Here is a 14,429-nt window from a genome sequence, read left to right as displayed (position 1 = left end):
ATATATTTATTTGTATTGTAAAAAATTATTTTAATTGTACAATAGTAATATAATTGTTTGACATTTGACATTCACTTCAAAGCTGAAGTGATTACGTTGTTTTATTTATTAGTCAGAATATGTGTAACTCAGTATTTTAACTAATTGTAAAAGCAGAATAATAGAACAAAGCCTACTGACTAATGAAATAATCGTCGATTAATCATTAATAATTTATTAATTAATCAATAATTATTAATCGATCATCAAAATAATCGATTCTGTATAGAATATACACTCTGTATAGCATCATTTCTAATGCATTTATTGTTGTATGTTTTAAGAACTATCAGATTATTGCTTTTTAAATTATTTCAGCAGTTTTCAAGCCTCTTTTTTATCTATATTCAAGGTCTTCATCCTCGAACTGCTTTTGTGAGAGCTGAAATACCATAAGATACCGGGTAAGACTTAGGCCTAATTTCCATCTTGCATGTATTTTAATAATCTTAAAATATCTTGGGTTTGTTTGGGTGCATGTTACATTACATCATGTTTAATGCCATTTATATGTCATGATCAGTTATTTAAATGAGATCAAATGGCAATGTGAAACACTTCAGACTCTCTGTTTGAGAAGCGCACACAAAATTCATTTAATTTTTCAAGGAGCAGTGGACGAATCACATTTGCATGATTATGCAAAATTGGAGAGAAAGAGAAGTTGAATTAATGTTTTAGAGCAGCATATTACTGTGATTGTGCCATGTAGGTCAAATAAAACAGTGTGAAAAGAGTGTAAGATAGAGACAGACATGAAAAGAGGATCTCTGGTCTCTGAAGATGGGCTCCTGGTGGCAAAGGAAAAAAGTTAGAAAATTCAGAGAAAGCAAGAAGAACTGATCCAGAACCAGAGCTGAATATTACGAGGCAGCTTATTATTCACCAGGCTTACAGTAATACAGCCTGTAATGTACTAGTAACCAAAGCTACAACTCTCAACCTGTTACTTAACAAAAACTCCATCCATTTTTATTTAAAAACTATATGATAGTGATAAATACATTTCCTTCTCCAGAGTGTGTAATTTTCCTTTCACGGTTTTGAATATCACCAACAAAGGTTAGTATTTGGACAGTTAAATCAAAATTAAAATGCCTGAACATCATTGCATTAATTATAAGTAATCCAAACATTTTTTGTATATCTAAAAGTATGTGAAAGCTAACTAATCAGAGATAAAGCCATAAATCAAAACCTGAATGAGAAGTCTGTGATGAAATCATGAGACATTCTTTAATCAGCATTTACACATTTACATAATGTGTTTAGTAATTCATTTTTCACTCTGCTGCACCCAGCAAAACACATTATTTATGAATATTTGTATATTGGTTAAGAAGGTAGATATATTTAAAGCCAGTAGTAACCAAACAACCCATAAGAAATACATCGTAAACCTATTCATATTAGTTTCCGACTTCAGCAAAACAATCATAATAATCTTATGAAATATAATAAAGACTTCTTTTGGTGAAGACGAGTGTATTCTTATGACGAACTGTCTACATTATTCTGATGAGACAGGGCTGTGTTTGCAGATCCTACGACACGCTCGTGGCCTTCTGCAGCAGCTGGAGTGGGCAACTTGAGGTGAATTGCCCCGCTCAAGGGCATAATAAACAGGATCTGACCTCAAAAACCTTTTGCTTGCTAACACCCGAACCTAAAACCTCAATCCTTGAGGATTTATAACCAAGAGGTTTCCATCTCTCTGCATTAGTTCGACTGTGTGTGTGTGTGTGTGTGTGTACCTGATGTGGTGATTTGAGTTCAGCCGGGGCACGAGTGAACAGGAAATGCAATATGGTGCTGTATGGAATCAAATCTCCCAGCGCTTGACTGCTAGCGATGTGCTCACTCGTTTGAAACAGCAGCGGTCTGAAACAGAGGCAGACAAATATATTCATATTCACCAGGAATCACAATCCGGGTGTAATTTAGAGCCTGAAATGAATGCTGAAGATTTGGAAGGTAGCTGCATATGAAAAAACGTCCAATAAAATTCACCAAATGTCTGTGACATGTTAAAGTGGAGCTCAAATGACGTCCTCCAGTGGGTTCACAGCAGATATCTACTCACTGCTGGCAAGACGCGAATGATATTTCAGTAACAGAAAAAAGTCCCCCATTTATTTTTGTGCCAGTGTAGTGTTTTAATACTATAAAAGATTAAGTGAAACTTATTTGAAATTATTTTAACTGCACCACTATTTTATAAATGGAAAACAATGCAAGTCTATACACATGTTATCGTTCACCAGCTGGAAATCGCACATCCAATTACTTGGGTAAGTAAAAGCCACTTCTACTCAACAAGCTGTGGTAAGTACAGATTGTTCAATATAATGAGATCGTAAAGTGAATCTTATCAAATTATGAGTCTTATTTCAAATCATTTTAATTGCACCACTATTTTATAAATGGAAAACAATGCAAGTCTATGCTTTTTATGGTTCACCAGCCAAAATGCGTACATCCGATTGCTTGGGTAAGTAAAAGTGCGGTAAGTAATAGTGCAACTAGTTTTGCTCAGCCAGCAATAAAAGGGTAAAGTAACAAGGATGCAAAAGACAGAAGCCTCTACAATAGTAGTAGTAGTACTGATATTTCCATAGCAAACATCCTTTTCATGTGCAACCCAAGTCAACAGAGGAAAGGTCACAAGATTCTTTCATGAATCAACTCCAAATTTAAACACACATCTAGAGGGTAATTGTGTGCCTGTACTGTATTAGCTGCGAGGCTATATTTAATCAAACAAGCTTATGAGTATGGAAAAGAAACCAATGCCATTTACAAGTTGCACCTCGGTTTGGGTCGAAAATTTAATCACTTGCCGTCTGCGGTCCCTCAACAGTGATCAAACAAGACAAATATCTCCATATTAATAATTATATCTCTATCTTAAGGCTCTCTTGTAATAACATCTTTCCCCTGTGGTTGCCAGACATCATTTTGCATGCTTACACACATGCTCATTGAGTAAAATAAAGTTGCTAGTGGGGAATCGGGCCTTGCTCATGAGGGATCCAGGCACGGCAGTCGCTCCCAGAGCTGGCATCGATGGCAGTGGTTTAATTTGATTAGCTATCCTGTGAGACCTCACTGCTGTTTATTAGATTGCCTGGAGGAAGTATGGAGAATGCATGCCGCCTTAATCAAACCTGAATGTTAAGTTGTTCATAACATGAGACACCAGTTCATTGTCCTGTAAAACCTTAAATGCCAACTTCCTCTCAGGTCCAAAAAAATTATTCCAGCTAAAACCGAAGTATTAACGCATCACTGTTCACATTAATACATAATGCTGCTTTGCAAAGAGTTTGAAACAGAAAATACATGTAAGCGGAAAGCATGCAAGTTATTACATTCTGATGAAAGATTACAACAGAAAACTTTATTTGGAATAATGTGCACCGATAAATCAAGACCAAGAACGTGGAGCTGTCATGAGTCACACAATAAAGGAGCAATTGAAGGTGAGCATTAGAGCATTATCCGGACAGATCATTTGACACTGACTTCTCCTCAGCTAATCAGTCGAGCATCTCCATTAATAACCTTCCTTTCTCTCTCTCTTTCTCACCGTTAATTAACAGCAATTTTCAGAAGGAAGACTCCAGGCGACCTCTTTGTCTCAGCGGGGGAAGGACAGGGACAAAGTATAACACAAATTGAGAGCATTTGTGTGAAAAATTAGACACAAAATTGCTCTGAGTGTGTGACATCAGAAGCTGCTTGCAGTCACTCGAGGACAGGAAGATAAAGTCACCTGACATCATCCAGACTGTACTCACCTGAAAGACCGCAGGAGACGGTACGCCTTCCCCAGGTCTGAAACCCGTCTGCAGAGAGGAGCCACGGCTAACTCCATCTGTAACACACGCGTGCATGAGAGATGTTCACTCACAGATGCAAAGAGTCACTGCTTTCTAGACGCATAAGAACTTGACTGTAAAACTTAAACATGATGCCACTAGTCACTTCGCATCAGGATGGATATCAATTACCTCAAATGACTTTGCATCTTGTGACGTCAAACATAATGTGACAAGTCTAAAGACGCCATGTATTTAAGAGCTACAGTGAATTTTCAGTGAAAAAATGCTTGAATTGAACGCATAGAAAGCTAATGTTTGACATCAGAAGACTAAAGAAAAATAAGTTTGGTGTTTTTGTTGTTATTTGGAGCTTGACATCCCTACTTCCCATTTACTTTGTGTTTCATGGTCGAAAGGAAGTTAAATACGGATTTGAAACAGTATAAGGGCGAGTAAATAATGGCAGAATTTTCACTTTTGAATGAATTATTTGGTCTAAAGGCACCATATATTTGATTTGACATCTACATTGAATTTTCAGTGAATGACTGCTTATATTTTGCTTGTTTCTCACAGAAAGCTAATGTACAACAACAGAAGATTTCAGAAGGACCATTTTTATGGTGTTTCTTGTCATTTTGGAGCTTGACAGCCACAGTTCCCATTTACATTGTGGTTAATTGATTAAATAAATCTGAATATGGATTTTAAACAACATGAGGGTGAGTTAATGATGACAATTTTAAATTTCCTTTTGAATTAATTATTTGGTATAAAGGTACAATATATTTGATATATTGGTGAATTTTTAGTGGATAAATGCTTAAATTTTGCTCTTTTTCTCACAGAAAGCTGATGTATGAAATCAGAAGACTTCAGAAAAACGACTTTGGTGTTTTTTCTTGCTATTTTGGAGCTTGGGAGCCCCAGTTTTCATTTATTTTGTGTTTCAATGATGAAAGAATTTTGAAAACGGATTTGAAACAACATGAGGGTGAGTTTTCACTTTTGAGGTAATTATTTGGTTTAAAGGCAACATGTATTTAATTTGAGAGCTACAGTGAATTTTCAATGAATAAATGCTTACATTTAGCTTGTTTTTCCACAGAAAGCTAATATACAACACTTTAGAAGGACCGATTTTCTGCCATTTTTTTGGTCATTTTGGAACAGCCTCAGTTCCCATTTACTTTTCATGTACAAAAGAAAATTGGTGAGAGCCACAGATTCAGTAAGAGAGATGAATAAGGAAGGCTGACCCTCATTTTTCTCACCTGAGCAAAGTCAGCCGCCAACCTCATCTTCCCTCCCTCACTGAGTGGGCGCAAGAGGCTGGCGTGGCGGATGAAGAGGGTGATGGCGCGCTGGGCGATGTTCTCCGTACTATCGTACAGGAAGTCCAGACACTGCAGCGGACGGAAGTAGTCGTTCATCACGCGTGCGATGAAGCCCTGCAGCTCACGCATGTACAGAGAGCATGGCACGTCCAGACGGCCACCTGCTGGTAAAGAACTGAGCGTGCACACACACACACACACACACACACACACAAGTGTACTGTAATCTTGTAATGTGAGCATAGACTACAGCTACAAGCAACACACTGATTTCCTTTGTCGCATAATCAATATCATAAATGTGTAGTTACTGGAACACACACACACAATGTCAGAAAACGGAGGTCGTGTTAATGCCTTTTAGCAAGTGACAGTCAGTTTTTGGGTGAATTTTATGATAACGTTATATTTGTAAATATTTTACCTTAAAATCAAAATAATAAAAACTAATTTTCTTAAAAAAAAAATGAATGTGTTAGGATCCAATTAAAGCAATTATTTTATTGCTTCAATTAAGCACATTTAATTTTCATCATTGTAATGTTTGTGCATTTTTGATATAATTTTAAATTTTTTATTATTCTTACTGTAATGCAGCATGTATTTACTATATTTGAGTACAAATACTATAATAGATTGATAATTTTTTATAAAAAAATAAATAAATCAGCATACATCATAGGCACTATTATAAATACCATGACATACTATTATATATATAACCATGATATATGAACACTTTCATAAAACCTATAGTTTAAGTAATGTGTTTTCACAAAACTATACCTTAAATGATAGTTAATGTTTGTGCAATATATATTTTATATTTATTTCTTTCCATTTTGGACTGAAATATGACTCAGACATTGATTTTGTGAGATGCACCCTTTGAGCTCATCTCCAAACGAGGAAAACTCTTTTGAGTGGCTTCTGCCGACAGGGTGAAACTGGGGGTGTTTCTGGACAAAGCTGTCTCTATAGCATGCTTATTTCTCTGCTGTCTTCCCTCAGGAGTGCCCAACAGCGGGGACAGAAATAAAATAAGCCCACTGAGCCTGACTCCAGTGGCCCTGAGGGGACGAGAGATGTGGACAAAAGAAGCCACGCTGAATCACCGGGGTGACGGTTTAAATGTTATCAAACGCTGGCACATCACTCTCTGTTGTATTCACTGGACCACCCAGCAAGTGCAAGAGGAAACGAGAGATGAATGCAGAAGAGAATCTTCAGGGAATGTGTCCATTATAACAGCCAAAAACACAGATGTACAGCCCCACATCATGAGGGTGTTCATTTATCTGCAGTCTCATGGCATCACATGAGTCTTTCAGCATGAGGACATGAATAACTGAATGGAGATTTGTAAGGTTTAAAGACTGAACATGAGGAAATCATAATAAAAATAAAAACTAATTTAGCAACTAGTATTAAATTTTATAACCCTGTCATCGTAGCATTGTGATTTCTAAACTTAAAAATACTGGCAGTGCCATCAAAACGTTTTTTTGTAAATGGTAAAGAACTATGACAACAGCACACCCATTACACACTGTCTATGCTTTAAGAAACAACTTATGTTGAAATATGGTGAGCTGAGAGAGGCCTGGTCTCATAACTTCCCTCAACAAAACTAAATAGGGCACATAATCCCAAATGTCATGTTAATGTTTGAGAAAAAGCCCACGAGGGGAGAACACGGTCTTTGTACAACCTTAAATCCCAATTTTGACATCTCTCATTTGTTGTGTGTGATATTTTGAAATGGTCAAATATATATATGTGAAAAATGAGTCAACCTGGAGTGCTAGGTTTCTCACTTTTCAGCTGCAGAGCACCGATGCTGCATGGCATGAGGCGAGTCATTTACATAAGACTAACTAGTTGAATACTTTTTTGGACAACTAGTCCTTTAGGAAAAACCCTATGGCATGGAATACTGTATCCCACAATGCTTTGCACTTAACCTAAAAAATAACCATATTAAATTTCCAAGATGATAAGTGGACACTACTGAGGTTGTTTAACAGTGTAACATACTACTGTTTATGCAGACTGAGTATGCCTTACTGGGAATGGTGCGCAATATATAAAAGTATATACTGAGCTGTATGCAGTGTATGCAGGGTTAGGGTAATATAGTAATACAGTGCATGTGTTGCTTGCTTACCCAGAGAAATCCTCCTGGTGCATAGTAATGAGTATTGCTTCGACAGAGTCCGTAACAGAATTTAGCAGTGGCTGAACGGCACTACTCATCAGAGCCTGAACTGACTGCAAGACACAAAAACTTTAAGTTAACTAATGAACACGTTTGATTACATGTCATTAACTAACTGCTTGATTTTTACTGTATATTTCTGCCACATGGACATCAACTTGAGATAGTCACCACTGATAAGCTATTACTAAATATAATGTAGAAACTTTAATTTTCTGTAAAGCTGCTTTGCAACGATTTGCATCGTGAAGGTGCTATACAAATAAACTTGAATTGAATTGAATATGAATTAACCCCTTAAGTGTCACCGGCACACTGCCATTACATATTTTATTGCCTATCAAATGTTTTAGGAATCACCCTAAATCATTTGAAAGATTAAAAACTCAAAATTCATCCAGTGAAAACCTTTTTGAAATCAGACATTGCGTTATCATGGAAATAGTACTTTAAAATCTTTTGGCGGTCTCCTCCCCCTAAGTGGGCGGTGTCAAGTGTCATATTACAAAATGTATTACCGTATTTTACAATCAAATGTTTTTATAAGTTGGAAAGGTCTGAATCTCAAGATTCCATATTTGATGGACATCAACTTGAGATAGTCACCACTGATAAGCTATTACTAAATATAATGTAGAAACTTTAATTTTCTGTAAAGCTGCTTTGCAACGATTTGCATCGTGAAGGTGCTATACAAATAAACTTGAATTGAATTGAATATGAATTAACCCCTTAAGTGTCACCGGCACACTGCCATTACATATTTTATTGCCTATCAAATGTTTTAGGAATCACCCTAAATCATTTGAAAGATTAAAAACTCAAAATTCATCCAGTGAAAACCTTTTTGAAATCAGACATTGCGTTATCATGGAAATGGTACTTTAAAATCTTTTGGCGGTCTCCTCCCCCTAAGTGGGCGGTGTCAAGTGTCATATTACAAAATGTATTACCGTATTTTACAATCAAAAGTTTTTATAATATTGACAAAATACATATCGTTGGAAAGGTCTGAATCTCAAGATTTCATATTTGGTAGTTATTTTGTGATAGAATATTAACAGAAATTTACACATTTGTGACAGAAAAATGCATCAAAAAATTTCAATGGAGTTTGGTTGTCACCCGGTGGCTGTTTGTGGTATAATGCCCTAAATAAAATCTCACAGGAACCTCAATTCTTTTTATATCAACTTCAAATTTGAAACATAACTTATTTAGACATAAGGCTTTAATTTTATAGCAATTTTAGAGTAAAACCTGTTATGAAAAATATTACTTTTATATAAAATAAAATAAAAATTGTACAGTGCATTTTCTTTACAGTAAATTTAAAATTCTATAACTTTATGATAGTTTCATATTTTGAAATGATTTCACTTCCACAATAATCTGCTGATTGTCTTCTTTAAAAAGAGTCTTGGGTCTGTATTCCAAAGCGTTCATTAATTATAACAATTTAAGTTTGGATAGTGCACTTTTCACGTCTATGTTCAAAAGTAGGGGGGTGACAGGTAAGCGGTTAAACAACAAAACACAAAATTAAGCAAGACAACAGTCAGTCAGACGTTAATTCGATGTGCGTAAAATATTTGTTCTTTTGAAGGTTATTGGTTCATGTAGTATTTCCTCACATGGTCGCATGGTGACTGGCACTAACACCTGCTCTCTCTCCTCCCATGTGATTGCCTGACATTTGCTGATGGGACATCAGTCTGACCATCGTGTGTGTCACTGCAGCTGGCCCCCCTCGTCCTAGGCTCTTATCCGGCTCTCTATCTCTGAGTGACATCAATGCAAACCCAATAGGCCTCTCTGACCAAATAGGGCCGGTCATCGGCAAAATCCCCTACAAGCTGGAGATAAAGAGCAAATCTCCGCTGCACATCTCTTCTTCCTAAACTCCTTCACAACAAAGTTGGTAGTCACGTACTCAGCAGACTCAGCTTTCCTGTCATTCTTTACCCAGAGTGGCAACTGGATCTTGGGTGGTGCTTGCGCCCCGTTTCGTTCTGGTGCATTTAGTTGTGTTTGGCTCAGAACAGTTCCTAGTGCGATGTGTTGAGGAACGGGGAGGAGCAGAACTAGCACTTGTAGCTGGTGATGCAGGTCCATTTGGGATAAGCCTCTGACAAGTAGCACACTTTCCAAAGGGGGCATAGGGGGTGCTCTTCTGAACTGTAAAATAACTATGCTTTCATGGACTTTATAAGTCATGTGCAAATGAAGGCCACAAGACTGTACGTCCACATCATGTGAGCCATTTGGGACAGGGATATCGAGATCACATGCCCTGCATGGGAGGAGAGCACTACCTCAACTCTGAGGACAGCGGGTGGTAAAGTGTGGTAATGTGTTTTCACCTTGAACTGTTGTTTAGACTTAAAGATCATGGGTTAAAGTGTGTGCACGTATCCGTACAGCTGGCAGGTTTTGTTAAAAGAGACGAAGGGGAAGAGAATGACCAGTTTACTCAACTGATAGCCAATTTACCTCAGGGGAGAGAGAGCGCTGAATTCAGAGAAGCTCAATGTTTACCCAATTGCTTTCCAAAACCACCTCCAGACTCTGAGTGTGTTTGTGTATGGCTGCAGCATCTCTATCCAAATTCTGACCCTTTGTTCATTGTCCCGTGTGCTCACCTGTTAATCTGTCTATCACAGCTTGATGGTGTATCATGCACCACTATCTGCTTAAATAGTGCAGTGCACTTGTTGCTGAAAAAGCACTATGAACTGAAAGTTGTGAATAGAGGACATTACCTGCTGTGAGCTGATATTCAAACCAAAAAGATGTATGAAATATTACTAATGTTACTTATGTGTAATTAAGCCCCTTTTACACCGTTATTAACATGCATCTCCAGTGACCAGTCGTGATGTTTCTAGCAGAATGCATATTGTTATTTTTGTCAAGAAGCTATATTAATTACGTATGTCCCTCGTATGATCTTTGTAGTGATTTTGTGGTGTCTTGTGTTTTACCTCTAAAGATGCTGTGAGCGATTGCTCTGCTGCAGGAGGGAAGGTACCCAGTCCAGATATAACCTGAAAACAACTCAAAGTCAGCAATCATTGCAATCATTCAACATTTAGAGCCCCTGAACAGTAATTCCTGTCTTCACTCAAAGTTCAGGCCCAAAAAAATTATAATCTTACTGAAACAAGTACCTTCACTTTTCACCAGTAAAACTTTGATCACCTCCAATTTAAATATTTAATCATAGAGAAATCTCTTTTTATTACCTTATTAATCCCACCAGCAAGTATTAAGCTTTGGCTGCTGCTGGCATGTTTTTTTAATGGGCCAGCCCGGGAACTACATCAGCTGGTGCTAAAAGAGCCACTTGTGAAATATCACCACTCATATTGTACAGATATGACTGGTGGTGAGTCTGCAGTTTCTCAAGACTCTCTCTTGAGAAAAGACTGAGTAAAGGCACTGCAGCCATATGCTCTTTATAGACAGGTGGACTGTTTTCCGCACATAGAGGAGTTTTATAATACAGCAGGACTCTATAATAATTTCACGCTGACTTCTATTTAAACACCCCACAAAACCTTTCCTTGGCATGGAACAGTGATTTCATATATCCTGCTGAGTGAATTCTTACAATCATCTGTTAATAAAACAGTTTTGGGAAGCACATAATGGCAAAAAATCTATGGGACGCCAAAACTTCTCATTATCCAGACATCAACTAAAGAAAGAAATTTAGACAGACTGAACCATAAAACTAACTGAATAACTATGTGTTTATTATGGATAGTTACCATTTACTCACCATACATTATTTTTATACTTTTTAATATGGGAAGCACAAAAAGGATGTTTAGCAGAATGTCCAGAGAGCTATTTACAAAACAATGATAATCAATTGGGATCTAGTTCTTAGATCTTCTGGCCTGTATTTCATGTGAAAGCTATATCATAGCTTTATGTGAGGAACAGACCAAACTTTTTTAACTTCCCATTTACTTCACCTCTCAAATGTCTTGGAACAGTGTGGATTCAAATATATTGAAGTCATTTGCATTACTTTTATAGTAGATTTAGTGTTTTTTTTTTGTCATTTTTTTGGAGCTCGAGCATCTGGCCCCATTCACTTAGTACCTAGGACATTCTTTTAAAATGACACACACACACACACACACACACACAAAAAACAAAAAAACCTAAATGCTTCTTGGAAGAAAGTAAGTTATATGGGCTTGGAATGACACAAGGGTGAATAAATGACAGAATTCTGCATTGTGGAGTGAACTATAGTAACTATAGTGTCTTGAATGAGAGCTGGTGTTCTTACTTTAGCCACAGATTGCTGTAGGCGGAACAGAGAGTTCACTACGGCAATATTTCTCCTCTGACCCTCCGTCAGGGGTCCGATCACCTGACTGGCATCCCCTTGTGTACACAGCTGAGAGAAAGAAGAAAGAAAGAAAGAAGGAAGGAAGAAAAAAAGAGATTAAACAATATTAAGCATCACAACCAAAGACTTGAGTAAATAATCAAGGAGTCAACATCAAAAGCGAGGAGACCGCAGGCTCCCACTAATTTCCCCAGATGTCCCAGTGTTCGTCTGAGGTCAGAAGCGCTTTGCTCAGTGTTGCACAGCGGTCAACATGCTGAGACACAGGCGTCACCATGGAGCTCAGACAGCAGAAGCAGCTGGCATTGTGGGTTGGAGGGCGAGCAACAGGGAGACGAAAAAGAAGGATTTGCCCAGCTCAGTGCCACACCACAGGAACTAACAAGCGAAAGGTTGTCTCAGTCACGAGCAAACCACAGCACACAAACACATATTCGTGCCGCCTTGCTGCCTCCTGACATAAACAAACAGCCGCTACAAACAAAACAACTCAAAGTCGAACTCGTACAAAGGCAGCACAACCTCCAAGACATCACACCTCTCATCAAAGGTGGGGGGCTGGGGAAATGAAATTGGGGAGAAAAAAATATCACACATCGCCTGCGAGGAAAAGCCACATAGGATAGTGGCAGCAGGGCTACCATGGCAACAGTCTAAAAATGGCAAGGCAACGGTTAATTAACGTTTCCCGTGGCAGGTGTGGAGATCCCAAGTGAGGTGCAGCAACACTTGTGAACATTCGAGGTGGGTTGCTCCTTCACACCCGATGCTAAATAAAGCATAGCCTCCGGTGTATATCTGCAGTCCAATACAATAATGAAGCTTTCTGAGATTAACTGCTGTGTGACCCTAGGTCTGCGGTAAACCTGCATGAAGACCCAAAACATTCTTATGTTTCTGTAATCCTCATGGAAGTGCACCGTTGTCAAATATTTCCCCTGCAGCTAAACCAGATTATAGGAAGCTACTTTAAAACTCAAACACTGACCAACATTCGAGGTGGGTTGCTCCTTCACACCCGATGCTAAATAAAGCATAGCCTCCGGTGTATATCTGCAGTCCAATACAATAATGAAGCTTTCTGAGATTAACTGCTGTGTGACCCTAGGTCTGCGGTAAACCTGCATGAAGACCCAAAACATTCTTATGTTTCTGTAATCCTCATGGAAGTGCACCGTTGTCAAATATAGCTAAACCAGCTAAACCAGATTATACGAAGCTACTTTAAAACTCAAACACTGACCTATTTTTTGAAAAAAAAAAAAAAAAAAAATCCATTAGGGAGAATGTCCATTAGTTATTGTAACTATAGTTTAAAGGGATAGATCACCCACAAATTTAAATTCTGTCATCATTTTCTTACCCTTATTTTGTTCCAAACCCATAAGTGGTTAATCTTCAAGGCATAAATTAAGATATGTTTAATGAAACCTGAGGTTTCTGTTTCTCCATTGAAACTCCAGGTAACCAAAAAAGACTAAATTAAATATTCTTCATATGAAGTGATTGTATCTTTTCACAAGATTTGTATTAAACCACTCTTTTCATATTGATTTCTTTTATGAAGCCTTTATGATCTTTTTGGATCTTCTAAGTTTTGGTTACCTGGACTTTCAGTGGAGTGACAGAAACCTGTCAGATAAAATGTGGATAAAATTGCTGTCATTGGGCAGCAATTTTATCCACGTTTCGGAAATCATTCTCCCTGCAAGTGCACTCTGTAAATCTGTGGATCGGAGTTGGTTAAAGTCCCATTCCATTATCACAGCAGGAAGGATATGAGAGGTCCAGGTAACCAAACCTTAGAAGATCCAAAAAGATAATAAAGGCATCATAAAATAAATCAATATGAAAGGAATGGTTTAATACAAATCTTGTGAAAAGATACAATCACTTCATATGAAGAATATTTAATTTTGTCTTTTTGGGTTACCTGGAGTTTCAATGGAGGAACAGAAACCTCTCAGGTTTCATTAAAAAGATCTTAATTTATTAATTGAGTTGTTAATTAAGTTTCATTAAAAAAATATATTAATTTGTGTTTCAAAGATGAACTAAAGTCTTAAATTTGGAACAATATAAGGGTGAATAAATGATGACTTACACTTTTTTTTCTGTCCGTATAAGTAAAACCATACAGGATTTCTAAGGAACAGAACTGAAGAAAGCTGGGAATGACCCGCTTCCACGGGATCAACTGATTGGACGGTGACAATGTCCATCATCAGGACACTAGCTACAGCTCAGATGAATCATACGGAGAGGTTCTCTGATGCAAGAAGTATTCTTAAAGCCTGGGGCTACCAACTATATGGCACATTGGGCAGCAATTTTTTCTACGTTTCGGAAATCATTCTCCCTGCAAGTGCACTCAGTGTAAATCTGTGGATCGGAGTTGGCAATGTCCATCATCAGGACACTAGCTACAGCTCAGATGAATCATACAGAGAGGTTCTCTGATGCAAGAAGTATTCTTAAAGCCAGGGGCTACCAACTATATGGCACATTGGGCAGCAATTTTTTCTACGTTACGGAAATAATTCTCCCTGCAAGTGCACTCAGTGTAAATCTGTGGATCGGAGTTGGTTTAAAGGGGTCATATGATGCGATTTCATTTTTTCCTTTCTCTTTAGAGTGTTACA

General features: G+C 37.7%; 1 protein-coding gene across 1 annotated transcript in view; it reads right to left on the bottom strand.

Moving 5' to 3' along the window:
• Positions 1 to 376: 376 nt before the first annotated feature.
• The window catches only part of LOC107729135 (conserved oligomeric Golgi complex subunit 5-like), a 72,363-nt gene continuing 58,310 nt past the window's right edge, over positions 377 to 14,429 (bottom strand). Inside the window, exons 15-21 of the mRNA XM_016539523.1 lie at positions 11,725 to 11,835; positions 10,403 to 10,465; positions 7,368 to 7,471; positions 5,138 to 5,375; positions 3,840 to 3,916; positions 1,674 to 1,920; positions 377 to 421 (exon numbers count right to left, since the gene is read on the bottom strand). Of these exons, the coding sequence (XP_016395009.1) occupies positions 377 to 421; positions 1,674 to 1,920; positions 3,840 to 3,916; positions 5,138 to 5,375; positions 7,368 to 7,471; positions 10,403 to 10,465; positions 11,725 to 11,835 (885 nt within the window). The remainder of the gene's footprint in view (positions 422 to 1,673; positions 1,921 to 3,839; positions 3,917 to 5,137; positions 5,376 to 7,367; positions 7,472 to 10,402; positions 10,466 to 11,724; positions 11,836 to 14,429) is intronic.

Source organism: Sinocyclocheilus rhinocerous, unplaced genomic scaffold, assembly GCF_001515625.1.
Source record: "Sinocyclocheilus rhinocerous isolate Xijiao unplaced genomic scaffold, SAMN03320098_v1.1 scaffold3263, whole genome shotgun sequence".
In the NCBI taxonomy this organism is placed as follows: Eukaryota; Metazoa; Chordata; class Actinopteri; order Cypriniformes; family Cyprinidae; genus Sinocyclocheilus; species Sinocyclocheilus rhinocerous.
This window is presented reverse-complemented; position numbering and strand designations above follow the sequence as displayed.